Raw genomic sequence first — 25,272 nt, forward strand, 5'->3', positions numbered from 1 at the left:
AATGCCACAAGTGCATGGCTTTAACAAAGAGAAGTCTATTCTCTCCATCCAGTAGGCTAGAAGTCCGAATTCAGGGCCCTGGCTCCAGGGGAAGGCTCTGTCGGCTCTGGAGGAAGGTCCTTGTCATGAGTCTTGGTCTGGGAGCATCTCAGCAGAGGAACCTCAGGTCCAAAGGACATGCTCTGCTCCAGGCACTGCGTTCTTGGTGGTATGAGGTTCCCATGTCTCTCTGCTTGGTTCTCTCTCTTCTATCTCGAAAGAGATTGGCTTAAGACACTTTTAGACCTCATCAGTATAACTGCCACTAATCCATTTTATTACATCATAGTGATAGGATTCACAACAAATCAAATCATAAAGGGAGTCATGACCTGCCCATGTTGACAGATATTTTGGGGGGACACAATTCAATCCATGACACAGCCCTACCTGCAGCAACAGTATTAGAACCAGAGTCTACGCTTTCTGAGTGTACACGTATACATACACACTTAGTGCAACAATCCTGTTAGGTACTGTTCTCATTTTATAGAAGAGGTAACAGGCACAGATTAAATCACTTACCCAAGGGGATGACACACTTGTAATTAGAGTGAAGGCTATTCTATATTGTTGGATAATACCACCTGCTCACTAGTAAACACAGGTTCACCCTACCCGTCTTCACATATTTGGTCTAATCTAAGCTATATGGGTGAATGTCTTATTAAAACCCAGCGTGTGTCATTGATGATTGTTGTCAAAGATGTGTGAGGGGTGAAAACTATCTCCAAAATACTATTTTACTAACACCAGTTATTGGGTTATGGACTGAGTTGTTTCCCTAGTGTAGTGGTACCCTGCCATGGACTTGCTTTCTGTTTTGATGAAAAGCAGTTTTCATTGTAGCTGACAAGAATGATGGTTGGTACCTAACTGGCCCAGCCAATGAACCATTCTCTTCAGAATCCATGACGATTAGCATCACATATAAATGCTTAAGAAAGGAGAGAAAACACATGAGATTTCCCTCATAGAGTTGCAAGACGGCAAGGTCGGAAGTACTGTATCATTTTGAATGTGAAATGCATTTGAGTGTAAAGGACAGAACCCCTGAAAAAAGAGATGAAGAATAACAGCTTTATTGTGTAAGTCTACTCTGTACTTACAAGTAGAAGGTTCATAAGTAATGACTTTTCTCAGGTTAAAAAAATAATTCTGGAGAGAGGTTCATGTGAATGAAGAGAAATATGGAGGGTTTGATTCTCGCAATCCAGATACTTTTCTCCAACTTCCCTAGGAAACTTAGCTGCCCTGTAGAGCCCTGCTCTGGTCACCAAACTCAAATTCTGCAAAAAGGAAACGTTAGATGCCCAGGTCCTGAAAAGGGGTATTTGTGGCATACAATCTAAAGAGAACAATATTTCCACCACCACCCTACATTCCCGTTTTGGAGGGAAAAAGTTTGGTAGAGAATTCAAAATGGCGACCCCCCAGTGACGTCACACCTGCCTCAGTCGCATACTGGGGTCTAAGTAAGGGCGGAAGCAGACTAAAGCTGCCTCATTACGGACTGTAGGGTCTACCCACGCACGAGAAAAAAAGGTCCAAAATCGGGCGGATGTGTCCCGGCGGACAACTTACTAAGGACGGAAGTTCTCCTCTTAAGGGCGGAAGTTCTCCTCTTAAGGGCGGAAGGGTTCTAACCCAAGGATCGCCTCAGAGCCTATCGCATTTCAGTCACTTCCGAGGTGGATCGGAAGTTGCTTTGTTTTGCTTCAAGATGGCTGCGGGGATGTATTTGGAACATTACCTGGACAGTAAGAGCAGGCTGGAGGAGGGGGTCAGGGGTCATAGAGTGGTGGGGGGATCGGGTATGAGAGGATCTATGGCTTAGAAGTCCTGGCGGTAAGATGGTCACACTCGTGAAGGGGTTCCGTGGGAGAAAACACTGGAGGGTGTGGAGAGAGAGGGGGCGGGGCAGAAGGGTCGAGGCCTCGCTGTTGGGTATAGGCGAGGGAGGGGCTGCGCGGTGGGGCTGAAAGATCTCTCTTTTGAAAGGCTAATATAGCTGAGATGTTTGCTGTCCCCACTCTTCAGGGTCTTCAGCCTAACTAAAAATAGCTCTACCTTAAAGTCGTTCAGAATGGGTTTTTCCACTGTATCACCCACTGCCATTTGGAGCAGCGGCAAAGACCTGATCGCCGCTCCACTCAGTTTCTCTCTTAAGAAGCGGCTCGTCACAGGGATGGGGGCAATGAGTGACCATTGTCAGGTGCTGAACTGGAACGCCTCTCTTCATGGAGCAAAGGTCTAATTCCCATTAATCTGGAAATCTGGTGTTATGTTTATGCCATTTTTATAACCCACCGCTTCACAAAGCCTATCACCCTGTGCGCTCGGGAGTCAATAAATATTTATTGAGATATTGAGATGAGTCAGACATAATGGCAGGCACAGAAATGAATAAGATACAGCTCCTTCCCTCAAGAAACTCACAATCTAGTAGAAAACAGATTCTGCAAATGATTAGAAAACGGTGTGACAAAAGAAATGATAGAAATAAAAGGACAGTTGGTAATGCCCGAGAAAGGGAAAGTAATTGTCTGGGGAGGTAGGAAAAGCTTTACGGAGGAGGTTGTATTTAAATAGGGTCTTGAAGTTAGAGCGTTTATTTGGCAGAAAGGGAAAAGAAATTCCAGGCTGAGGGGAAGCATCAGCAAAGGTATGGTGACAGGTTTGTGCTAATGTCAGGGAAGAGTGAGGTTAGAATGTTTGATATAGGACTTTAAGATGGAAGACTGGAAATGAGACTGGAGAAAGAGGCTGGGGCTGGATTGTGCAAGGTTTTTTAAGCCAAGCTAAGAAGTCTGCTTTTTTTTTTTTTTCCTTTAATTGTGCTTTAGGTGAAAGTTTACAGCTCAAGTTAACGTCTCGTTCAAAAATTTGTACACATACTGTTTTGTGAAATTGTTTGCAATCCCTACAATGTGACAACACGCTCCCCCTTTTACACCCCGGGTTCCCTGTGTGCACTTGTCTAGTTTCTGTCACATCCTGCTTTCTCGTCTTGCTTTTGGATAGGAGTTGCCCATTTGGTCTTGTATATTTGATTGTTCTAAGAAGAATGTCCTTCATGTGTGTTATTTTTTGTTTTATAGGCCTGTCTAATCTTTGTCTGAAAAATGGGCTTCAGGAAAGGTTTCAGTTGTAGGTTAGCAGAGTGTCCAGGGCCATCGTTTTGGGGGTTCTTCCAGTCTCTGTCAGACTAGTAAGTCTGGTCTTTTTTCATGAATTTGAATTCTGTTCTGCATTTTTTTCCCTCTCTGTCTGGGACTCTCTGTTGTGATCCCTGTCGGTGGTGGTAGCCAGGCATCATTTAGTTCTTCTGGTCTCAGGCTGGTGGAGTCTCTGGTTCATGTGGTCTTTTAGTCCTTTGGGCTGATATTTCCCTTGTGTCTTTGGTTTTCTTTATTGTCCTTTGCTGCAGAGGGGATGGGACCAATAGATATATCTTAGATGACTTTTCACAAGCTTTTAAGACCCTAGGCTCTACTCACCAAAGTGGAATGTAGAACATTTTCTTTGTTATACCAGTTGACCTAGATGTCACCCAAGACTATGGTCCCCAGGCCCCAGCCCCAGCTACACAGTCCCTCAAAGTGTTTGGATGTATCTAGGAAACTTCTGTGCTTTTGCTTTGGTCCAGTTGTGCTGATTTCCCCTATGTTGTGTGTTGTTCTTCCCTTCACTGAAATTGACACTTGTCTACTGTCTTAGTTATCTAGTGCTGCTGTAGCATAAGTACAAGTGGATAGTTTTAACAAAGAGAAATTTATTATCTCACAATCTAGGAGGCTAGAAGTCCAAATTCAAAGTGCCAGCTCCAGGGGAAAGCTTTCTCTCTCTGTCCGCTCTGGGGAAAGGTCCTTGTCTTTCCCGGTCGAGGAACTTCTCAGTGCAGGCTCCAGGTCCAAAGGATGCACCATTCTCCCAGTTGTTTCTTGGTGGTATGAGGTGCCCACGTCCCTCTGCCTGCTTCTGTCATTCAAAAAGAGATTGATTTAAGACACAACCTAATCTTATAGATTGAACCCTGCCTCATTAACGTAACTGCGTCTAATCCCGCCACATTAACATCATAGAAGTAGGACTTACAACACGTAGAAAAATCACATCCGATGACAGTCACACAATTCTGGGAATCATGGCCTAGCCAAGTTGACACACATTTTAGGGGGACACAGTTCAATCTGTAACACCTACTATCTAATAAGTGACTTCCCCTCCCTCACCCTCCCTACTGTTGTAACCATCAAAGAATGCTTTCTTCTGTGTGTAAACCTTGTCTTGAGTTTTTATAATAGTGGTCTCATGCAATATTTGTCCTTTTGTGACTGAGTGATTTCACTCAGCATAATGCCCTCCAGATTCATCATTGTCCTTTATTGTTGCACGGTATTCCAGTGTGTGTAATGTACCATAATTTGTATACCTATTCATCTGTTGATGGGCATTGAGGTTGTTTCCATCTTTTTGCTATCGTGAATAGTGCTGCAACGAACATGGGTGTGCGTATGTCTATTCCTGTGAAGGGACTTATTTGTCTAGGGTATATTCCTAGGAGTGGGATTGCTGAATCGTATGGTATTTCTATTTCTAGCTTTTTAAGTAAGCACCATGTCGTTTTCCAAAGTGGTTATACCATTTTACATTCCCACCAGGAGTGCATAAGAGTTCCAATCCCCCCACAACCTCTCCAACATTTGTTATTTTGTGGGTTTTTTTGGATTAGTACCAGTATTGTCAGGGTGAGATGATATCTCAGTATAATTTTGATTTGCATTTCTCTAATGGCTAACGATCGCTAGCATTTCCTTGTGTGTCTGTTAGCTGCCTGAGAAGTTTGCATTTTAAATAGTGAGGAACCAAGAGATTTTTTTTTTAATTGTGCTTTATGTGAAAGTTTACAGCTCAAGTTAATTTCTCATACAAAAACTTATACACATATTGTTATGCCAGCCTAGTTGCAGTCCCTATAATGTGACGGCATGTTCCTGCTTTCCGCCCCAAGTTTTTTGTGTCCTTTCAACCGGCTCCTATCCTGCCTCCAGCCAGAAACTGCGCATTTAGTCTTGTGTATTTACTTGAGCTAAGAAGCTCACTCTTCACGAGTATTATTTTATGTTTTATAGTCTAGTCTAATCTCTGTCTGAAGAGTTGGCTTCGGGAATGGCTTTAGTTCTGGGTACAGAGAGCCTCGGGGCCAAGTCGTCTGGTGATCCTCTAGTCTCAGTCAGACCATCAAGTCTGATCTTTTTACATGAATTTGCAGTCTGCACCACAGTTCCCTCCTGTTCCATCAGGGACTCTCTGTTGTGTTTCCTGTCAGGGTGGTCATTGGTGGTAGCCGGGTACCGTCCAGTTCTTTTGGTCTCAGGCTGATGGAGTCTTTGGTTTATGTGGAGCTTTTGTCTCTTGGGCTAACATTTTCCTTGTGTCTTTGGTGTTCTTCTCGTTTGCTCCGGGTGGGTTGGGACCACTTGATGCATCTTAGATGGCCACTCGCAAGCTTTTAAGACCCCAGATACCACTCACCTAAGTGAAATGCAGAACATTTTCTTAATAAACTTTGTTACGCCAGTTGACGTAGATGTTCCCTGAAACCATGGTCCCCAGACACTGCCCCTGCTGCTCTGTCCTGTGAAGTGTATGGTTGTGTTCAGGAAACTTCTTAGCTTTTGGTCTAGTCCAGTTATGCTCACTTCCCTTGTATTATGTGTTGTCTTTCCATTCACCTAAGATAATTGTTGTCTACTATCTAGTTAGTGAATTTCTCCTCTCCCTCCCTTCCCACCCTTGTAACCATCAAAGAGTGTTTTCTTCTGTGTTTAAACCTCTTCTTGAGCTTTTTTTTTTTTAATTTTTATTGCTCTTTAAGTGAAAGTTTATAAATCAAGTCACTCTCTCATACAAAAATTTATATACACCTTGGTATATACTCCTAGTTGCTCTCCCCCTTATGAGACAGCACACTCCTTCTCTCCACCCTGCATTTCCATGTTCATTCAGCCAGCTTCTGTCCCCCTCTGCCTTCTCATCTCCCCTGCAGACAGGAGCTGCCCACATAGTCTCATGTGTCTACTTGGTCCAAGAAGTATACTCCTCACCAGTATGATTTTCTATCCTATAAATATTCCGGTCCAATTCCTGTCTGCAGAGCTGGCTTTGGGAATGATTCCAGTCTTGGGCTAACAGAAGATTGGGGACCATGACCTCTGGGGTCCTTCTAGTCTCAGTCAGACCATTAAGTCTGATCTTTTTATGAGAATTTGGGATCTGCATCCCACTGTTCTTCTGCTCCCTCAGGGGCTCTCTGTTGTTTTCCCTGTCAGGACAGTAATCAGTTGTAGCTGGGCACCACCTAGTTCTTCTGGTCTTAGGCTGATGTAGTCTTTGGTGTATGTGGCCCTTTCTGTCCCTTGGGCTCATAATTACGTTGTGTCTTTGGTGTTCTTCATTATTCTTTGCCCCAGGTGGGTTCAGACCAATTGACGCATCTTAGATGGCTACTTGCTACCGTTTAAGACCCCAGATGCCACTCTCCCAAGTGAGATGCAGAATGTTTTCTTAATAGGTTTTATTGTGCCAATTGACCTAGATGTCCCCCGAAACCATGGTCCCCAGACCCCGGCCCCTGCTGTGCTGGCCTTAGAAGCGTTCGGTTTATTCAGGAAGCTTCTTTGCTTTTGGTTTACTCCAGTTGTGCTGACCTCTCCTGAGTTTGTGTTGTCTCTCCCTTCACCTAAAATAGTTCTTGTGTACTATCTAACTAGCGAATACCCCTTTCCCTCCCCCCCACTCTCATAACCATCCAAGAATATTCTTCTTTCTTGATTTCTCCTAATAGTGGTTTCATACAATATTTGTCATTTTGCAGCTGACTAATTTCACTCAGCATAATGCCTTCCAGATTCCTCCATGTTATGAAATGTTTCACGGATTCATCGTTGTTCTTTATTGACGCGTAGTATTCCATTGTGTGAATATACCATAATTTATTTATCCATTCATCTGTTGATGGGCACCTTGCTTGCTTGCTTCCATCTTTTTGCTATTGTAAACAGTGCTGCAATAAACATGGGTGTGCATGTATCTGTTCATGTAAAGGCTCTTATTTCTCAAGGATATATTCCAGGCAGTGGGATTGCTAGATCATATGCTTCTTCTATTTCTAGCTTTTTAAAGAAGCGCCAAATCAATTTCCAAAGTGTTTGTACCGTTTTTACATTCCCACCAGCAGTGTATAAGTGTTCCAGTCTCTCCACAACCTCTCCAACATTTATTATTTTGTATTTGGATTAATGCCAGCCTTGTTGGGGTGAGTTGGAATCTCATTGTAGTTTTGGTTTGCATTTCTCTAACGGCTAATGATCGTGAGCATTTCCTCATGTATCTGTTAGCTCCCTGAATGTCATCTTTAGTGAAGTCCCTGTTCATGTCCTTTGCCCATTTTTTAATTGGGTTATTTGTCTTTTTGATGTTGAGTTTTTGCAGTATCATGTAGATTTTAGAGATCAGACGCTGATCGGAAATGTCATAGCTAAAAACTTTTTCTCAGTCTGTAGGTAATCTTTTTACTCTTTTGGTGAAATTTTTGGATGAGCATAGGTATTTGAGTTTTAGGAGCTCCCAGTTACCTAGTTTCTCTTCTGGTGTTTGTGCATCGTGAGTCACATTTTGTATACTATTTATGCCATGTATTAGGGCTTCTAGCATTGTCCCTATTTTTTCTTCCATGATCTGTATCGTTTTAGATTTTATATTTAGTTTTTTCTTGAGTTCTTACAACCACGGTCTCATACGATATTTGTCCATTTGTGACTGACTAATTTTACCCAGCATAATGCCTTCCAGATTCATTCATGTTGTGAGATTTTTTGCAGATTCATCATTGTTCTTTATCGTTTCGTAGTATTCCATTGTGTGAATATACCATAATTCGTTTGTCTTGTTGTCTGTTGATGGGCACCTAGCTTGTTTCCATCTTTTTGCTGTTGTGAACAGTGCTGCAGTGAACGTGAGTGTGCATATGTCTATTCATGTGACAGCTCTTATTCTCTAGGGTATATTCCTAGGAGTGGGATTGCTGGGTTGTATGGTATTTCTATTTCCAGCTTTTTAAGGAAGTGCCGTATCGTTTTCCAAAGTGGTTGTACCATTTTACATTACTTGCAGCAGTGCATAAGAGTTCCAGTCTCCCTACAATCTCTCCAACATTTGTTTTTTATTAGGGAGAGGGTATTGTCAGGGTAAGGTGATATCTCAGCGTAGTTTTGATTTGCATTCCTCTAATGGCTAATGGGAATCCCTGATGGCGTAGTGGTTAAGTGCTACGGCTGCTAACCAAAGGGTCGGCACTTCGAATCCGCCAGGTGCTCCTTGGAAACTCTGTGGCACAGTTCTCTTCTGTCCTATAGGATCACTATGAGTCGGAATTGACTCGACGGCACTGGGTTAATGGCTAATGATCGCCAGCATTTCCTTGTATGCCTGTTAGCTGGGGACCAACCGATTTTTAAAGTAGGGTGTTTTATGAAAGAAAATAACTGATATATGGTAAATTGAAGGGTGATAACATTAGTAACAGGGAGATCAATCAGTGATAACAACCCAGGCCAGAGATAGGAACCTGATCTCAGGGAGTGACAGAGTATTTAGGATTTAAAATAACTGGATCGATGGGGTGACTGAGTAGTTAAGGGTGAGCAAAGAGTCTAAGGTAACTTCTAGAATTCCTGCTTGGGAAGTGAGGTAGATAATATATTGTATCTATGAGAGTGAATGAGATCATTCAGGGGAAACAAGTAAAGTGAGAAAATCAGAGGATTAAAGTGTTATCTCAAGAAAACATTACCATTTAAGGGACAGGCTAAGGAGATATCAGTGTTGGAATTACCAGAAGGTATATGACAAGATTTGGAACCCTAAGAGGAAGAAAGTTACTCGAAGGAGAGAAGTTGGTGTCAGCTGCTGCAGAGGTATTTTTTAGGATAGGACTAATAAAAGACCATTTGATAAGTCATTGGTGACTTAAAGTAGTGTCAGTAAACTGGTGGTGGCAGACCTGAGGTTGTTGGTTAAGGAAGTGGAAGCATTTTAAAAGTTTGAAGTGGAGTCATGGGAAGACATTGTCCTTGCAAGGGGTAGACTTAAGTATTTATGCATTTATTCAAGTATTTATTGAGTATCTTCTGTATCCAAGTCATAATGCTAAACACTAGGGAAATAACAGAGTACAAGAGAGACATGCTCCAGTCTTCTGGATGTCTGGGAAGATGGATATTAAGTAACTAATTACATAACTAATTATTTAATTACCGTTAGGTAAGTACTTGAAACCCTACGGGGGCAGTTCTACTCTGTCCTGTAGGGTTGCTATGAGTCGGAATCGACTTGACGGCAACTGGTTTGTTTGTTTTTTTTTTTAAAGTACTTGAAAGGATAGAAAATAGAGTATATGACAGCATATATCCAGGGCACTTGTCGGAGTCTTGGGGAAGTCATGTTTGAGCTTAACTTTGGAAGATAAGCAAGAATTCAGTAAGCTAAGAGGTATGGTGAGGATGGGGTGAGGAAGACCAGGCGGTGCATTCCAGGTAGAGAGAACAGCATGTCAAGAGCCAAGTGGCAGGAAGAGCACTGGCAAGTTTGAGGCATTCAGAGAAGACCAGTATGGTTAGAGCAGAGAGAACGCACAGTGGGGCTGGCAAGACTTAAAGAAATGTGAGCTAAACAAGGGCCAGAAAGTGTATAGCATCCAAGAGCAATAGGAAGTTATTAGAGGGTTATAAGTAAGAGAGTGACCCGATCAGATATGCATTTTTTAAAAGACCATGCTGGCTACTTTGTAGAGAGTAGATTGTGTGTGTGATAGGAAGTAGTGGATACCAGGAGGGTATTTCTAAGTTGAGGGCAAGGAGCTTGGAGGCAGAGATTGGAAATAAAGAAAAGGGAAGGGCTGGTTTGTAAAGTAAGAATGGGACAGCTGTGCAGAGATGAAGAGGTTAGTTGTGGAGAGAGATGGACACGACTTTCTCTGAGAAAGGAAATATGAATGATATCGCAGATCAATCTAAAGGTTCAAAGGAGGGAAATCGGAGGATGTTTGGACCCTGCTTTGGAACTGCCCTTTAAAAAAAGAGGTACAAGGCCTGTAAAATCCAGTAATTCTCAGTTTCTCCTCTTCCCCTTAGGTATCGAAAACCTCCCCTTTGAGTTGCAGAGAAACTTTCAGCTCATGAGGGACCTAGACCAAAGAACAGAGGGTACGTGCAGAGTAAGGAGTCCATGTGAATAATGAATGTGCATGATCATTTATTTTTCTACTTGGTTTTATATATTATCTAATATGATCTGGAGAACTGTGGCTTCTCTCTCTTTTTTACTCCTTTGCAATTCTTAAATGGAGGTAAGGGTGATCCTCATTTCTTTATCAGCTTTTTCATAACAAATGGAGTATTGAGACAGTGCCTCAAGAGCCAATACTTTGTTCTTTATACCATCCTCAAGAAGAATCTAAAAAGCCTAAGTCAACTCTGGAATCATTACGGCTGTCTATACTCAATATAATTATAGGAAGACTAAAATCTTTCTACTTCACTGTGTTGTTAATATTACAATATTAATAATATCACAGAATTTTCAGTGTGGTTTTAATCTGCAACTCATGTTGATAGACGGGATTTTTGCTGTATGACAAATTCTGAACAGAAAGCAAGAAAGAAGAAAGGAAAACAGCAGTTCATATCAGGATCTCTACAGTATTCTTCAGCCTCACAAAAGCATTAGCTACCATCTGTGAACCTGGACTCTAGAAATCGTTGAGCATGTTTGGCTGCACTGAGGCATTCACTTATAGCCTGAGGCTACAACAGGATGATGCTGGTCTCCTCAGGGTTGAAGAAACCTGTCAGAGCCATTCCCCCAAAGACTGAAGGCTTTATCTTCCATCCTTTTGTAGTCATGTTGAAGGATGTAACAAGTTGGTGTTAGGATACCTGAAACTGGTGACTCACATTATTCTAGGCAAGTTTACTCAGGAAGAGGTGAACATCACGTAAGATTCTGGACATAGACTCTGAGAACTGCCTGCTGTATGCTGAGGACCAGCTTGCTTTCTTTGTAAAATAACTCCAACTCTTGAGTTTGTGCGCAGACCAGTTACTGGTGATTATGGAACTATATGCTTTCTCAGCCCTTCAAAGGCCTGGAATGAAGTGGGGCATGAACGTCATGTGTCTGCAAGTCCTCCCTGTTAATCTGTTGCTGCGCTGTGCCACAGCCAGACTTATGTCTCCTTTCGTCAGCATTGTTTATGAACCATAGCAAATATTAGGCAGAACACATCTACAGTCTCAGAGTTCTGGAATATCACCAGTCTTCCAGTACTGAAATGTTTGCAGCAGTATGTCAGATGAGTAAACAAAAAAAAAAAAGGTGATGGGAAATGTAAGCAAGTTGCAAATGATCAGCAAACCAGGGTGGGCGATAAGGTAGGCAGAACTGTCATATGGGTGAACTAGGGCTTAAGTTTAAATGATGAGTTATAGATGTAGAGACCTGGAAGCCAGCAACAGCAGATAACCCCGCCTGGTTTGCAGTAGTCAGAGATGCTGTGGAGTGTTTTGGAGAAGAGAAACCAGGCAGCTTTTGAGACAGAATTCAGGGTTGAAGCAACAGCAAGCCCTGCAAAGGAACGTCTTCAGACATCAACAGGAATAATCTACGTATCAGTGCAGTGTGCAAAGAATCCCTCGTTGTGTTTTAATCATTTAAGTTTCAAGTATAATAGCAGTGTTTTCAGCACCTTGAAGGCACCTTTGAAACAAATGTTGTCAGTATGTTGCATTACTTGAGTACATGGCAGGCACAATACCTATGAACCTATGAACATTCAGTACATTTTAGTTCGAAGGTTATGATGGCGAATGGAAAAGGCCCGAGGAACAAGAGGAAGAAGTATGTTTCACCTAGCCACTCAGGGGTCATTGTGACCAGGCCTCTGTCTCTGTTGTAGACCTGAAGGCTGAAATTGACAAGTTGGCCACTGAGTATATGAGTAGCGCCCGCAGCCTGAGCTCCGAGGAAAAATTGGCCCTTCTCAAACAGATCCAGGAAGCCTATGGCAAGTGCAAGGAATTTGGTGACGACAAGGTGCAGCTTGCCATGCAGACCTATGAGATGGTATGGCCCTGTTCATGGCTCCCACCTACCTCCCATCTAATCCTCAGCGTCCTAGACCTCTCCTTCAGCTGTCTGGGGATCTGTTTCGGGTCTGGGAGATCCGTGAGTCTGTTTTAGTCTGTTGAATTTACTGGATCCAGCCATGTACCCTCCCTTCTCCTTCCTTCCCACCCAGGTGGACAAACACATACGGCGGCTAGACACAGACCTGGCCCGTTTTGAAGCTGATCTGAAGGAGAAACAGATTGAGTCAAGTGACTATGACAGCTCCTCCAGCAAAGGCAAAAAGAGTGAGGAGCAGGAGGGCGGGACTCCGAGAGGTGGGGTGAGGATTCTCAGGGAGAAGCAGCAGGCTCTTCACCTATCAGGGTGAGGCACCAGGTTGGAAATGGGGAAACAAAGAGGACTTAACCCATCTTTCTGTTTCCCTGCCTTCTGGCTTTCCCCCTCTTCCCTAGAAGGTCGGACTCAAAAGGAGAAAAAAGCTGCCCGTGCTCGTTCCAAAGGGAAAAACTCAGATGAAGAAGCCCCCAAGGCTGCCCAGAAGAAGTTAAAGCTTGTGCGCACGTGAGTGCATCGGGAACCACTTTGCCAGATGACATACTCTTCTCTCCTGTCTAACCCCACTCCCACCCCACACTACTCCTGGTCACTTTTGCCTGTCTTCTGTGTCAATAACACTTCTCACTCATTAGTTTGGTACCTGCTGGATAGAGAGGAGAAACCATAATCACTTGTCCACCAGGATCTCCTACCATCTCTGAGAGTCTCAGGTTATATCTCTCCTTCCTGCAGATGACACTTTCTCTTCCTCTTGGCCTGCAGAAGTCCTGAGTATGGGATGCCCTCAGTGACCTTTGGCAGTGTCCACCCCTCTGATGTGTTGGATATGCCTGTGGATCCCAATGAACCCACCTACTGCCTTTGTCACCAGGTTTCCTATGGAGAAATGATTGGTTGTGACAACCCTGATGTAAGAACCAGTTTGCCTCAGGAAGGGGGCACTCTGAAGGGGATGTAAAGGTGTGGGTACAAGAGGGGGATAAAGCATGGCTGAACAGTGGGACTTCATGGTAGACAGCAGGTGGTTGGCACTGGTTGCCCTTAGGACCTCCAAGAATTCTCTGCAGGGATAGAATAAAGGCATACTCCCGAGGAATCTGTATAGGGGTCTCCTTTCCTTCCTCTGCCCTTCCCTGGCCCCTTGACCTACACTTCTTCCTTTTCCAGTGTTCTATTGAGTGGTTCCACTTTGCCTGTGTGGGACTGACAACCAAGCCTCGGGGGAAATGGTGAGTGAGAGTGTTGTGGTAGGAACTGGCCTGCCCCTAAGCTGAGTGGTGGAGAACATTCTCCCTTTCACTCACATTCTCCCTCCCCATCTCTTTTATGTTCCTCTCTAGGTTTTGCCCACGCTGCTCCCAAGAACGGAAGAAGAAATAGATAAGGCCTTGGATTCCAACACAGTTTCTTCCATGTCCCTTGACCAGGGCTAGTGGGGAGAGGAATGCCTGTGCTGGGGCCAGGGGGTTCAGGGAGAAGTGGATGGTACAGTATTGTCATCCCTTCTCTACCCCTACCCCTCACTCCTGGTGCTGAGGCTGCATCCAAACCCTGGTAGGGAGGGGTGCTGCAGCCACTAATGGTATGTGCTCGTTCAACTCTTCCCCTTCAGAGGAAAGTGGTCTTGCCCACTGTCCTTTTGCCTCCATGCCGAGGTTGGTGCTGTATTTCAGAGGGGTGGTCCTCTTTATTCCCCTTGCTTTGTATTTAAGGACTAGAGCAGTAGCATGTGGGCATTCCACCAGCCCTCTAGCTTCTTCCCCCCACCATGAGGGGCTATGGTGTGATAAACTTTCTTCTCCATTCTCCTGCTTTTTCCATGATGCAGACTCCCCAGATCATCTGGGCTCTGGCCGTATTCGAAAGACACCCCTTCCTCCATGCCAAGGGGATTCATCCTGGCCTTGTGAATGGGGGAGGGCAGGTGGTATGCAGATAACACGTGTAAAGGAATTTGGGTAGGTGAATAAAAGCTATACATGTTGGCCTGCTGTGTTTATTATACACACACTATTTTAGTATCATGTACTAAGCATTCTTTTTGCATCCTCTGGGATGGGTAAGAGGTAGGAAGATGACCTACCAGCAGTAGGACAAGTCGTGGATCCAGAAGTGGTACCTCTACACCAGAACTCACAGCTTCTCAACTTGGGAAAGATAAAGCTAGAGGGTGGTGCCTCAAATCAGGAGTCTCCAAACCTTTTTAAATTGTGTGCCTTTTCTCCATTAAACATTTTTCACTTAATTTCTAGTAAATACATGTTTGTGCTATATACATGTACTACTATATTAAATATTAGCTTGACGTCTTATTTTAAACACAAAATAGATAAGTATTTTCTTCTCATATCCCAATGGATTGTCTTGCTCACCTCCCACTTGAAAACTGCTTGCCTAGACCACTGAGCCGTCCTTATACCTGAGCTGTCTTGATCCGAACCCTGCTCTTGTCTTCCCCTTTTGGTGCATTTATTACATAGAGGTGTTATCTCTAGTTCCTGCCCAGGTAGGCCCTGACCTTGTTTCATACATTCCATCTCTCCTTGCCCCAGAACCCTGCCTATACTTACATCTAAGTCTTACCACCCATTGGGCAAATGGCTTCTCCAAGCTCTGTTGTCCTTATCTGTGAAATAGGAATGATGATACTATCCACCGCAGAGGATTACTATGGAAACTAAAAGTAATATACATAAAGAACAACATAGGACCTACTCCACTGAAGATTCAAAAATAAACAGAACACCCTTAGTAGGTTGCCATGTAGGTTAAAAAAAAAACCCTCGCTCCCTGATGGCACAGTGGTTGAGAACTTGGCTGCTAACCAAAAGGTTAGCAGTTCAAATCCACCAGCTGCTGCGTGGAAACCCTATTAGCAGTTCTACTCTGTCCTATTAGGATCGCTATGAGTCAGAATGGAAAGGGTTTGGATTTTTATTTTTATGTAGGTTTAGCAGTCAGTTTGCAAATTGGGCAGCACATCATGCTGAATAAATCAGTGGTCCAGTTAACATTTTCATAGTGCTTATATACAGTGGTTAAGTGCTTGGCTACTAACCAAAGGTCTGTGGTTCGAACCCACTAGCCACTTCTCTGCAGAAAGGACCTGGGGATCTGAGCCCCTAAAGATTACAGCCTAAGAAACCCTATGGGGCAGCTTTACACTGTCCAACAGGGTCAGATTGAGTCATAATTGACTTGGCACAAAACAATATATAATTTTATAAGGGACTTTGAAGAAAAAAAATTTCTCATTGACGTTTGCGTCAGAATACCTCTTAGGGCAGGATGTGCTCAAACATCACAGCTGAAATGGAAACCTTGAGACCATCACAAAATCAGTAAGCTGTGAGTACAAGACCTCTGTAGTCTTGGAAACAGGACATGTTTATTAATCAATTGTTATCTGAATGAGTTTTAAGTTCAGTGAAATTGATCACCTAAATACAATTACGTGACACAGGACAAGCTACTTTTAAAAAGTTACAGTTCAAGGCATAGCTAGCATAGCTATAGGTATTTAAGACTATACATACCTATACGTACAAAAACCAAACCCAGTGCCGTCGAGTCGATGCCGACTCAAAGCGACCCTATAGGACAGAGTAGAACTGCCCCATAGAGTTTCCAAGGAGCGCCTGGCGGACTCGAACTGCCGACCCTTTGATTAGCAGCCGTAGCACTTAACTATTACGCCACCAGCGTTCCCTACCTATACATAAATATATGATTTTACAAACATAGGGCTCTAACATTTAATAAGATAACCTTTAGTGTAGTACGAATTGTTCTTATAAAGCAAAACAATTTTATTTCACAATACTAAGCAATGATCGCTTTTGCGGTCATTACCATTTTGAGTGGGAGTCGTAGCCCAATAGCACCCACACGCCCCAGCGCCCCATTGGGCACTTCGGGGCCCGCGTCAGTTTCCCGCGGCCCCGCCCCCTGCGCTTGTGACGTCTGGGTCGCACCTTATTCCCCCCGCGCTCGAGCCCGTGACCCGCCGACTCGGTAGCTTCGGCCCGTTGGAGGCTGCTTTGGTCTGGGCAACACGGGCAGATCGTCTGGAGCCATGAGGAAGCTAGCTGCTGGCTTCCTTCTCTCATTCCTGAAGGGTGAGAGGTTCCCGCCTGCTCTGGTGGTCTCTTTGTCCCCGCGATCAGCCCTGTACTGCCTGAAAGCCCCTCTTTTACGGTTTCCGAAACGCTTTTTCTTGATAGTCAAGTTAGGTCTGCTCCCTGGCTTCTGAGATCCTCCCCAAATCCTTCCCCCTGGGGTCTGACTTTGCCTCTGTCCCTAGAATCCTCTCCTCCCTGGTCAGCAGAGATCATCCCTTCAGGACTCGCCAGTTCCTTCTTTACAAGGGGTCCCGGCTGCTAGTCTGGGTCTGTTCTTTGCCCTGAATGGATTTTGGGATTCGGTCTGTCCATCTGTGTGTCCCCCACCCTGCAGTGCTGCTCCTGAATCCAACACCTGCCCCAGCCCAGGATCTGACTTCAAGCTCCACTCCAGGCAGCCCTCTGTCTCCGAGCGAGTATCAACGCTTCTTCTCACTGCTGACCCCAACATGGAAGGCAGAGACTACCTGCCGTCTCCGTGCAACTCACGGTTGCCGGAACCCCACACTCATTCAGCTGGACCAGTATGAAAACCACGGCTTGGTGCCTGATGGTAAGGGAGAAATGGAGGCACCCAGAGTTCACCCAAAGCTCAGGGCAGAAGCCCTGTGCTCACTGGAGACAAGGGAAGGGTATGGCTGACACCTTACCTTGAACCCATATCCTCCTCAACTTTCCAAGCACCAAGGAGTCAGAATTCCTTCCTGGGAGGGTTTCTTTGCGTGTTTACTTTCTCTTTCCCTGCCCTTTCTTAGGTGCTGTCTGCTCCGACCTCCCTTTTGCCTCCTGGTTTGAGTCCTTCTGCCAGTTTACTCAGTACCGTTGCTCCAACCACGTCTACTATGCCAAGGTGAGGCCCAAGGCAAAGATTGGATCTGGTGTCCCAGGGCAAAGAGGGAATTGAAGAGCTCCAGAATGGCCATCCTTATGGTCCTCCCTCCTTGCCATTTTTCCAATCATTTACAGCCTCACCTTGGGCATTCAAACTATCTGAACACTCCTGTCATTGTGAGAAAAGTAGGGAAGAGAAATGAGAAGAGGGAAAGAGATAAGACCTTCCATTTCTTCTAGAAGATCAGTGATTTCACTCAAGTCAAATGCAGAAGAGTGGAGGCAGATGTGTGGCCCAGAAAAACTGACTTTTCTCTTACAGGGGGTTCCTTTCTTAAGTCTAGAGGCTTCTAGCAAGGATCGTGTCCTTTCATCCCTCCCCAGAAACTCAGAGAAATGCTGGGAAAGAGAGTAGGAGAAATGCGCTCATTGGGAAAGACATTCCCACTTTCCTTCCCTCCCTGCAGAGAGTCCGGTGCTCCCAGCCTGTGTCCATTCTCTCACCTAACACTCTCAAGGAGATTGACACTCCAGCCGAAGTCCCACCCACCACAATGACCTCCCCCATCTCATCACCTGTCACAGGTGAGATCTTCCTGGCCAACTACCAGCAACTCCTTCCACAAGTCCCAGAGGCCAGGGTTTAAGGTATCAGTGATAGGGAAATCAGAAGGCTATTAAGAGGGTTGAGCTTTGGTGGCATGGTGGTTAAGAGCTATAGCTGCTAACCAAGAAGTCAGCAGTTCAAATCCACCAGCGGCTCCTTGGAAACCCTAGGGGGCAGATCTATTTTGTATAGACTTTTTATGAGCCAACTTGGCAGCAAAGGGGTTGAGAGTGGGAGGGAGAGGAGCAGGCAAGCAGCTACTTAAGGGAGAGCCCGTTTAGTATCCTGGAATCTCTCCCACCATTTCTTACAATTTTGCCCAGAATACATTTTTTCTAAGTCCCAAAGATATTCTTGCATTTGGAAGTCCTTTGGGACTTTTAAGATGGCATCTTTCCATTAGAAAAAATTGGTTGTTTCCTAAATGACAGGACAAAAGGTGGGATTTGAGGTGGGTGTTAAGGAATAGGGTCAATTGTGAAGGAGGTAGGAAGGTGACACATACCACCGACACCACAATTTTGCCATGGTGTTATTCTTTTATTTTAGTACTCTTATTCTTTTCTGTGTTTTTTGTATTTGACTTTTATTCTTTTCTGTGTTTTTTATATTTGACTGTGAGTATTATGAGTGTGATTTGGTCTGGTTTCCTTTGCCCATGTGTTTATGTGTGTGTCCCTCTGTGAAAAAAGATAATCAAGGGCTATGAGCCAGACTGTCCCTTTCCCTTCTCCTTTTGGTCCCTTCCAAACACTGCTTTAGCCACAGAGCGACAGGCCTTCCAGCCCTGGCCTGAGCGGCTTAACAACAACGTGGAGGAGCTGCTACAGTCCTCCTTGTCCCTGGGAGGTCAGGAGCAGGTGTCCGATCGCAAGCAGGAGCAAGGACAGGAGCACAAGCAGGAGCAAGAGCATAAGCAGGAAGAAGGGCGAGAACAAGAAGAGCAAGAGGAGGAACAAGAAGAGGCAAAGCAGGAGGAAGGACAGGGGACAGAGGAGGGACTGGAGACAGTGTCTGGACTGCAGACAGACCCAGAGTCGAAGTTTCAGTCTGAATCTTTATCTTCCAATCCTTCCTCCTTCACTCCCCGGGTGAGGGAAGTGGAATCTACTCCTATGATGATAGAGAACATCCAGGAGCTCATTCGATCAGCCCAGGAAATGGATGAAATGAATGAAGCATATGATGAAGACTCCTGGAAAAATGCAAACCATGGCAGGTAAAGGATGTCCTGACTCCTCACTGGCCCTGCCCTTTCTGCTGCCTTCTTTGGGAATAAGCAGCCCACTTCTCAGCTTGGGCCTCCAGACCCACTCAGACTTGCCTGGGCTTCAGGCACACCTAGCAACTTCCTGCCTCACTGATTCTGTGCCAGTCATTGGCTTAAGCACTGTGCTTGATGCTTACTCTCTGTGTGATGCAGTGGAATGAGCCCTATACCTGGAGCTATCAGGCCTGGGTTAACTTCTTGTCTCTGGCACTGATTAGCTCTGAGACCTTGAGTAAGTCACTTCCCGTTTCTGAACTTCAGTTCCTCATTTGTCCAAAAGCCTCTAAGGCCCCATTCGGCATGTTCAATGTGTGTGACTAAGACCAGATGCTAAGGGGAGGGGAGGAGAGTGGATGTGGCTTTCTGCCCCCAGCCCTCTGGCCCATTTTTCAGCAGCTAGTGCTGTTTTCTTTTAGCCTCCTGCAGCTACCTCACGTGGAGGCCATGCTGGTGCTGTGCTATTCAATTGTGGAGACCTCCTGCATCACGACCCCCACTGCCAAGGCCTGGCAGTTCATGGAGGAGGAAATCCTTGGTTTCGGGAAGCCGGTATGCCCTTCATGGTGTTTAATGGATACGTGCTTACTGGGCTTCCTCTGGATGTGGGGGATGGGGAGTTATACAGAAAGCATACAGTTCTCTGGAAAGACATCTTCTCAACCCACCTTAAAGGAGGAAGGCTCAAATTCCTGTCAAGAATCTATTCTTGTCTGGAATTCATTGTTCAGCTCTCTGAGTTGTAAGGCCTTGAGTTACCTCTTGATCCCATTTACCATTGTTAATACCGGGCATTGCCTTAGATTCAGTTCTCATTTCCAAACAGTTTATAGAGTCCATTCCAGGGAACCTGTAAAGAGAGTCCAATTTTCATGTGTCTTCAGCACCAAGGACAGTCTATTCTCAGGAAAATACAACTTAAGTTTTCAATTTATATAATTTAACCAACATTTATTGAGCCCTACTATGCCATCCATTCATCTATTTTTCAACAAATATTGGTTGGGCATCAACTCTATACTAGGTGTTTAAGATCTTAGCAGTGAGTACAATTGATCTAGTCCACTGTCCTCTTGGAGTCTAGTGGGAGAGACATATGAGGAAACGGACAGCATAGTGTTATGGGATAAATGCTAGGATAGAGATAAGTACAAAGGACAGAGAGAGCAGATGGGGGAACAATTCTCCCAGGTTTGGGACGGTCAGAGAATACTTCTTAGAAGAACTGATATTTAAACCGAGACCTGAAGATGAAAAGAAGTTAGGCAAAATAGGGGGCCTGGTAGAAGGTTCCTGGTAGAGGAAATCTTATGCGCAAAGGCTCTGGGGAAGAAAGAATGGAGATTTCATGAAGGACCAAGAATGAGCACACTACTTCTGCCTCTAAGAGACCTAGAGCCCATTAAGAGGGTTAATATGGATACAGTAGTAAAGGGAGTGTGGTAGGTGTTGAAGAGAGATTTAAAAAAAAAAGTGGTAGGAAGTTCAGGGGTCATGGAGTGCCCATTGGATGTTAGGACTTGGTTAAGGTAACAGTAAAGAGTCCATTTTACCTGGAACAGAGCAGCAGGAGATAGAGTCAAAGAGCTAGAGTCATTCAGGGTCATAATGTGAAAAATCTTGAATGGCGGTCTAAAGCATTTTTTTTTAATTTGGTAGGAAAGAAAAATTCAATATAGTTTTTGAGCAGGGACATACTGGCTGCTTCTGCTGCTATGAGGAGTACACAGGGTGATGTGAGAGGCTCTGCACACTGTGATGTGCTGTGGACATCAGTGAGGAAGGAGGATGATGGGCTTTACTGGAGATGCTTCTTAGCAATATCCTCCTGGTAGTGCTGGGGAAGCTAAATCAGGGGAGAGAGTACAGCTAAGAGATGGGTAACTCTACTCAAAATGTCTTCCAAAAACATGGAGGTTTCAAACATGGATTCTTGGGTAGACCATGGGTTTTGGAATTAGAAGGACCTGGCTCCATGTCCCAGCTCCACCATATATTAGATATGTGGCTTTGAGCAAGTTAACCTCACTGGGCATCAGCTTCCTCATCAGTCAAATGGGGATATTATTAGTACCTGTGCAATTATAGGAGCCCTGGTGGTGCAGTGGTTAAGAGCTCAACTGCTAACCAAAAGGTCAGCAGTTTGAATACACCAGCCGCTCTTTGGAAGCCCTATGGAGCAGTTCTACTAGTCCTATAGGATTGCTATGAGTCTATTATAGGTTTTCATGAGGACTGAATGGCATTTATAGCCATAGTACCCAGCACTGTGTCACTTCTTTATAAATGTTAGCATTTATTAGCAGAGTTAGAGAAGGAGAGAGTATGATTTCTTTTCAGATAGGCTAAGTTAGGGGTGATTGTAGGTCATCTATCACGCACTTGGCAATGAGGATTTGGAGTTGGGAAAGTGATCAGAACTGGTGATAAGATTTGGATGTCACCTGCAGAGAGATGAAGGTTACCTGGAAGTGAATAAGTCACCCAAGGAGAGGGTGCTGAAAGAGTAAGCTGAGGCGAGATCCTTGAGGAACCCTTGGGGAGGGGAGCAGGGAAAAAAGCTAGAGAAGCTTTCCAAAGAGCCTTTATGCAAAGACATTCTCCAGGCTAGGAGCACTGAGGGCTGAGGTGTGGGATAGCGCAGGCTGCCAAGTCTCAGCCTCAGCCTGTCTCACACTCCACCCCAGGTCTGTGACAATCTTGGACGGCGACACACACCTACCTGTGCCCTCTGTGACTTCTGCTCCCTGAAGCTGGAGCAGTGTCACTCAGAGGCTAACCTGCGGCGGCAGCTGTGCGACAGTTCCCACAAAACAGCTTTTGTCAGCCCCTTGCTGTCATCCCAGAGCGTATCCGTTGGCACCCAGGTACCTAGCAGGCAGCCTTCAGTGGGGGACATCACAGACTCCAGGCAGAATGGGGCAGTGGGAAGGGAGGCCTGCAGGGGGACAGGGGCCTGCATCTCTCCCCTGTCCTCTATGCTACAGGCAGGGCCCAAACAAGCAGGTCGCTTTTATGGGCTGGATTTGTACGGCGGGCTCCGCATGGACTTCTGGTGTGGCCGACTTGCCACAAAGGGCTGTGAAGATTCTCGAGTTGCTGGCTGGCTGCAGACTGAGTTTCTTAGCTTCCAGGATGGAGATTTCCCCACCAAGGTCAGAGACTTTACCCAAAGCCCAGCCCCACCCCACCCATTACTGCTCCAGGTAGCCTTAGGAGCTAAAATGAGGCTACAGACCCTGGTTTCTGAGAACCAGTCCTCCAGTATGCCCCCTGCCTCTCTCCACTGCAATGAGTCCCCCACCCCCATTGAGCAGGATTGTATTTGGCAAAGGGCTAGGAACCCAGAGAGGTGGGATGCAGAGAACTGGAAGCAGGAGATCAAGGTTCTGGTCCCAGCTCTGCCAGTTAGTTGGTGAGTGGCTTTGGTCAAGTCACTTCCCACTCTGGGTCAAAGTTACTCAGTCTCTGCAATAAATGACTAGGTAATACATAAGGTGCTGCCCAACCCTGTGATCCAGAGCTTCCTGCTCTCCGTCAGTCAGGCTTCTTACCCAGTTCTTCCCGAGCTATTCCTGTTCAATGAAATCAACCTTGGTCCCCCTCTCCTCAAAGTTACCACCCCTGTGCAACTACCTATTGTTTCTGAGAGCCAAGCTCCTCCCTCCTATGATTTAGCAGGAAAAATCAAGGCAAGGAAAAGTAGGGGCAGCTTAAAACAGGTCGGTAGCTGAGCTGAGGGGTCTGTGCCCAGATCTTCTCTCTAGACTTCTAGATTTGGAAGGGGTCTCAGAGACCATCCCAGCCACCCCCTGGATTTATACATAGGAGAGGAAGGGCCAAAGAGGGAAGCGATTCACCCATGGTCATACATTAGAGATTCTCCTACCCTCTCCCTCACTTACATCACCAGAAGGAGCCTGATATTGGACCACTAATTGGGCCCCCTTCCCATGTTCTGCTTCCTTAACCTCCCTTTCCTTTCCCATTCCTTAGTCATTTTCCCAGCAAGCTGACCAGCAGGACAGCCACTTCTCATTCTCCCAGACTCCTGGGTCCTTCCAAGCAACTTGACTGTGACTGAGGGTGGGAGGGGAGAGGCAGAAGAGAAGAAGCCCGTTCTTCAGAGAAGAAGCCCAGGGAGGGAGCACCCTGGATGTGGAAGCCCTACTCCTGGTTCTGCCATTGTGGGTATTCTCTGGAGGGCTGATGTTTTGTGAGGTTTCTGACACCTCCCCACTTCCCTATCCCTTGCTCCTGCCTTAGATTTGTGACACAGACTATGTGCAGTACCCAAACTACTGTGCCTTCAAAAGCCAGCAGTGTCTGCTGAGAAACCAAGATCGGAAGGTGAGCCCCCGCCTGCCCCCTCCTCCTCCCACCAGCCTCTCAGTCACCAAGCTTCTTCTACTTGGAGCCCTCTAAGAGCAGCCAGGAGTGGAGAACAGTTCTCCACCTGCATCTGTGGGGCAGAGGCCTCCACCAGAGCTCTCTCCTCTACTCATCTTGGAGTAAGCAAGCCTACCCAAACTAGGAGGGGGGCCCCGGGAGGGATGCTGCAGGTAAGAAGTGAGGCCCTGAGGGCACCACCAGAAGAACCCTCTGCTGGGTTGAGAACTGGATGTTGTCTTAGTCTTGCCTCCTGTTCTTACTCAGCAGATAACTTGGGATAAGTCACTTCCCCCACTGAGCCTCAGCCTCCTCATTTCTGAAAGGAGGGGGTTGGGCTACTTGGTGCCTTTTGCAGTTTTTTAAAAACCCACGTCCAAGTTTCCTCCTTCCCTCTACTGCCCTGCACTTATGCCTGCGTCCTCTGGTTCTTGTGGGGCCTCTAACACACACACACGCCCCTCCATACCTCTGTAGGTATCCCGTATGAGGTGTCTGCAGAACGAAACTTATAATGTGATGACCCAGGCCAAAAGTGAGGATCTTGTGCTTCGCTGGAGCCAGGAGTTTAGCACCTTGACTCTAGGCCAAGCTGGATGAGCTGGGGCCAATCCTGCCCCCACCCTGAAGCCCAGTCTTTCAAATTCTCCATCACTCCTAAATGCCCGTCTGTCAGTTTGTCTCCAGGCTAACTTACAGGTCTCTTATCTAGCCCTTCCTCATGTTTTCCTTGGGTTGGGGCAACAGTCCCAGAGAGACCTATCACGGGAACTCCATCTACTCTAAAGAATGTCTTTACATAAAGCATTTATTTTCAGCCTGTGTGGCCTCTGTTGGTTATGACCCCTATCTGTAGCACTGTCACCCTAAACCATGGGAATCAGCCCCTCCAGCCCCCCAGGTTTATGGATCCATCTGCAGGCAAGAGACTCTCATGAGAATGGTATTCATGCAAGCAGCCATCTGCACGAGAAGCAGAATACCTAAGACATTAGGAGTTGCAATTGAGGAAGACAATAGCTGGGGTCTTGGGGATCACATGGGTCATGAAGAGTATGTATGTGTGTCTCCATTTCTGAAGCCCTGGACCTCATAATCTTCATATGTAAGTGTTGGCTTGTCCCTCTGTAGGATAAAGGCCAGAGCCTGACTGGGATTGTGTCTAGGGGGATCAACACCAGGGAAGTGTGGAAAACTTGCACTTTATCAGGAGGGAGGAAACAGCTGTGGCCTAGAGCCCAGGAAACCCTCGACTTGACATCCAGGAATTTTCCCAATTATCTGAATGTTGATATGATTATGCCTTGACAACATACATTGAGGTGTGACTCCAGTGTTGGCCTTTAATAACTTGGAATTTCCCAAAAGTGTGTTCTGGGCACACATACATTTGGGAAACTGTACAATTGCCCCCCCTTCTAAAGGTTCACAGCACTTTTAAAAACTTATTATGGGAACTTTCAAACATGCACAAAACTAGAATGGTCTAATGTACCCCCATGTACCCTTCACTCTGGTTCAATTATCAACATATGGTCAACCTTTTAACAGCATTTTAAAGGCTCTGAGAAGCCCTATAATAAAGAAACCTGTTTAGTGTATCCCAAACTCATTTGACCACAATACACCTTTTCACCTACCACCCAATACTTCAACTTATTTCGTTTACTGAGCATCAACAACATGGCCAGCCCTGTGCTCAGCCAGAGGATACAGGGACAAGGGGCTGTCCTTGGAGCTGCCTGCCCTCCCAGAGCTCACAGCCTGGG

General features: G+C 45.6%; 2 protein-coding genes across 9 annotated transcripts; both read left to right on the top strand.

Annotated features, from left to right (window-relative positions):
• Nucleotides 1-1,669: 1,669 nt before the first annotated feature.
• ING4 (inhibitor of growth family member 4) lies at nt 1,670-13,868 on the top strand. Of its 5 annotated transcripts, none has more exons than XM_003410642.4 (8): nt 1,672-1,799; nt 10,236-10,307; nt 12,059-12,225; nt 12,401-12,515; nt 12,684-12,792; nt 13,051-13,198; nt 13,456-13,517; nt 13,629-13,868. In XM_003410642.4, the coding sequence occupies exons 1-8, from the start codon at nt 1,763-1,765 to the stop codon at nt 13,666-13,668; spliced, it is 750 nt and encodes a 249-aa protein (XP_003410690.1). In that variant the 5' UTR covers nt 1,672-1,762; the 3' UTR covers nt 13,669-13,868. The 5 variants fall into 5 exon arrangements, with proteins under 5 accessions (XP_023404825.1, XP_003410690.1, XP_023404823.1 ...); XM_023549055.2 differs by having other exon boundaries at nt 12,401-12,506; XM_010590827.3 differs by having other exon boundaries at nt 1,673-1,799; nt 12,687-12,792.
• Nucleotides 13,869-14,381: 513 nt separating this feature from the next.
• Nucleotides 14,382-25,263, top strand: ACRBP (acrosin binding protein). Of its 4 annotated transcripts, none has more exons than XR_010321928.1 (9): nt 14,382-16,962; nt 17,165-17,259; nt 17,708-17,825; nt 18,610-19,066; nt 19,534-19,666; nt 21,802-21,981; nt 22,102-22,269; nt 23,381-23,625; nt 23,981-24,074. XR_010321928.1 is itself a non-coding variant. In XM_023549054.2 (9 exons), exons 1-9 carry the CDS (start codon nt 16,695-16,697, stop codon nt 24,101-24,103), a joined length of 1,626 nt encoding a protein of 541 aa, XP_023404822.1. In that variant the 5' UTR covers nt 14,382-16,694; the 3' UTR covers nt 24,104-25,263. The 4 variants fall into 4 exon arrangements, 2 of the variants coding, with proteins under 2 accessions (XP_023404822.1, XP_064140771.1); XR_010321929.1 differs by having other exon boundaries at nt 23,111-23,464; nt 23,981-24,017; XM_023549054.2 differs by having other exon boundaries at nt 23,381-23,464; nt 23,981-25,263.
• The last annotated feature ends 9 nt before the right edge of the window (nt 25,264-25,272 follow it).

Source organism: Loxodonta africana, chromosome 4 (assembly GCF_030014295.1).
Source record: "Loxodonta africana isolate mLoxAfr1 chromosome 4, mLoxAfr1.hap2, whole genome shotgun sequence".
Classification (NCBI taxonomy): Eukaryota; Metazoa; Chordata; class Mammalia; order Proboscidea; family Elephantidae; genus Loxodonta; species Loxodonta africana.

Coding starts and splice junctions, on each gene's coding strand:
- ING4 (XM_003410642.4), top strand. CDS start 1,763: ATGGCTGCGGGGATGTATTTGGAACATTACCTGGACA. Junction 10,308..12,058: donor CCTAGACCAAAGAACAGAGG/GTACGTGCAGAG, acceptor TCTCTGTTGTAG/ACCTGAAGGCTGAAATTGAC. Junction 12,793..13,050: donor AAGTTAAAGCTTGTGCGCAC/GTGAGTGCATCG, acceptor CTTGGCCTGCAG/AAGTCCTGAGTATGGGATGC.
- ACRBP (XM_023549054.2), top strand. CDS start 16,695: ATGGATTTTGGGATTCGGTCTGTCCATCTGTGTGTCCCCCACCCTGCA. Junction 19,067..19,533: donor AAAAATGCAAACCATGGCAG/GTAAAGGATGTC, acceptor GTTTTCTTTTAG/CCTCCTGCAGCTACCTCACG. Junction 19,667..21,801: donor TCCTTGGTTTCGGGAAGCCG/GTATGCCCTTCA, acceptor ACTCCACCCCAG/GTCTGTGACAATCTTGGACG.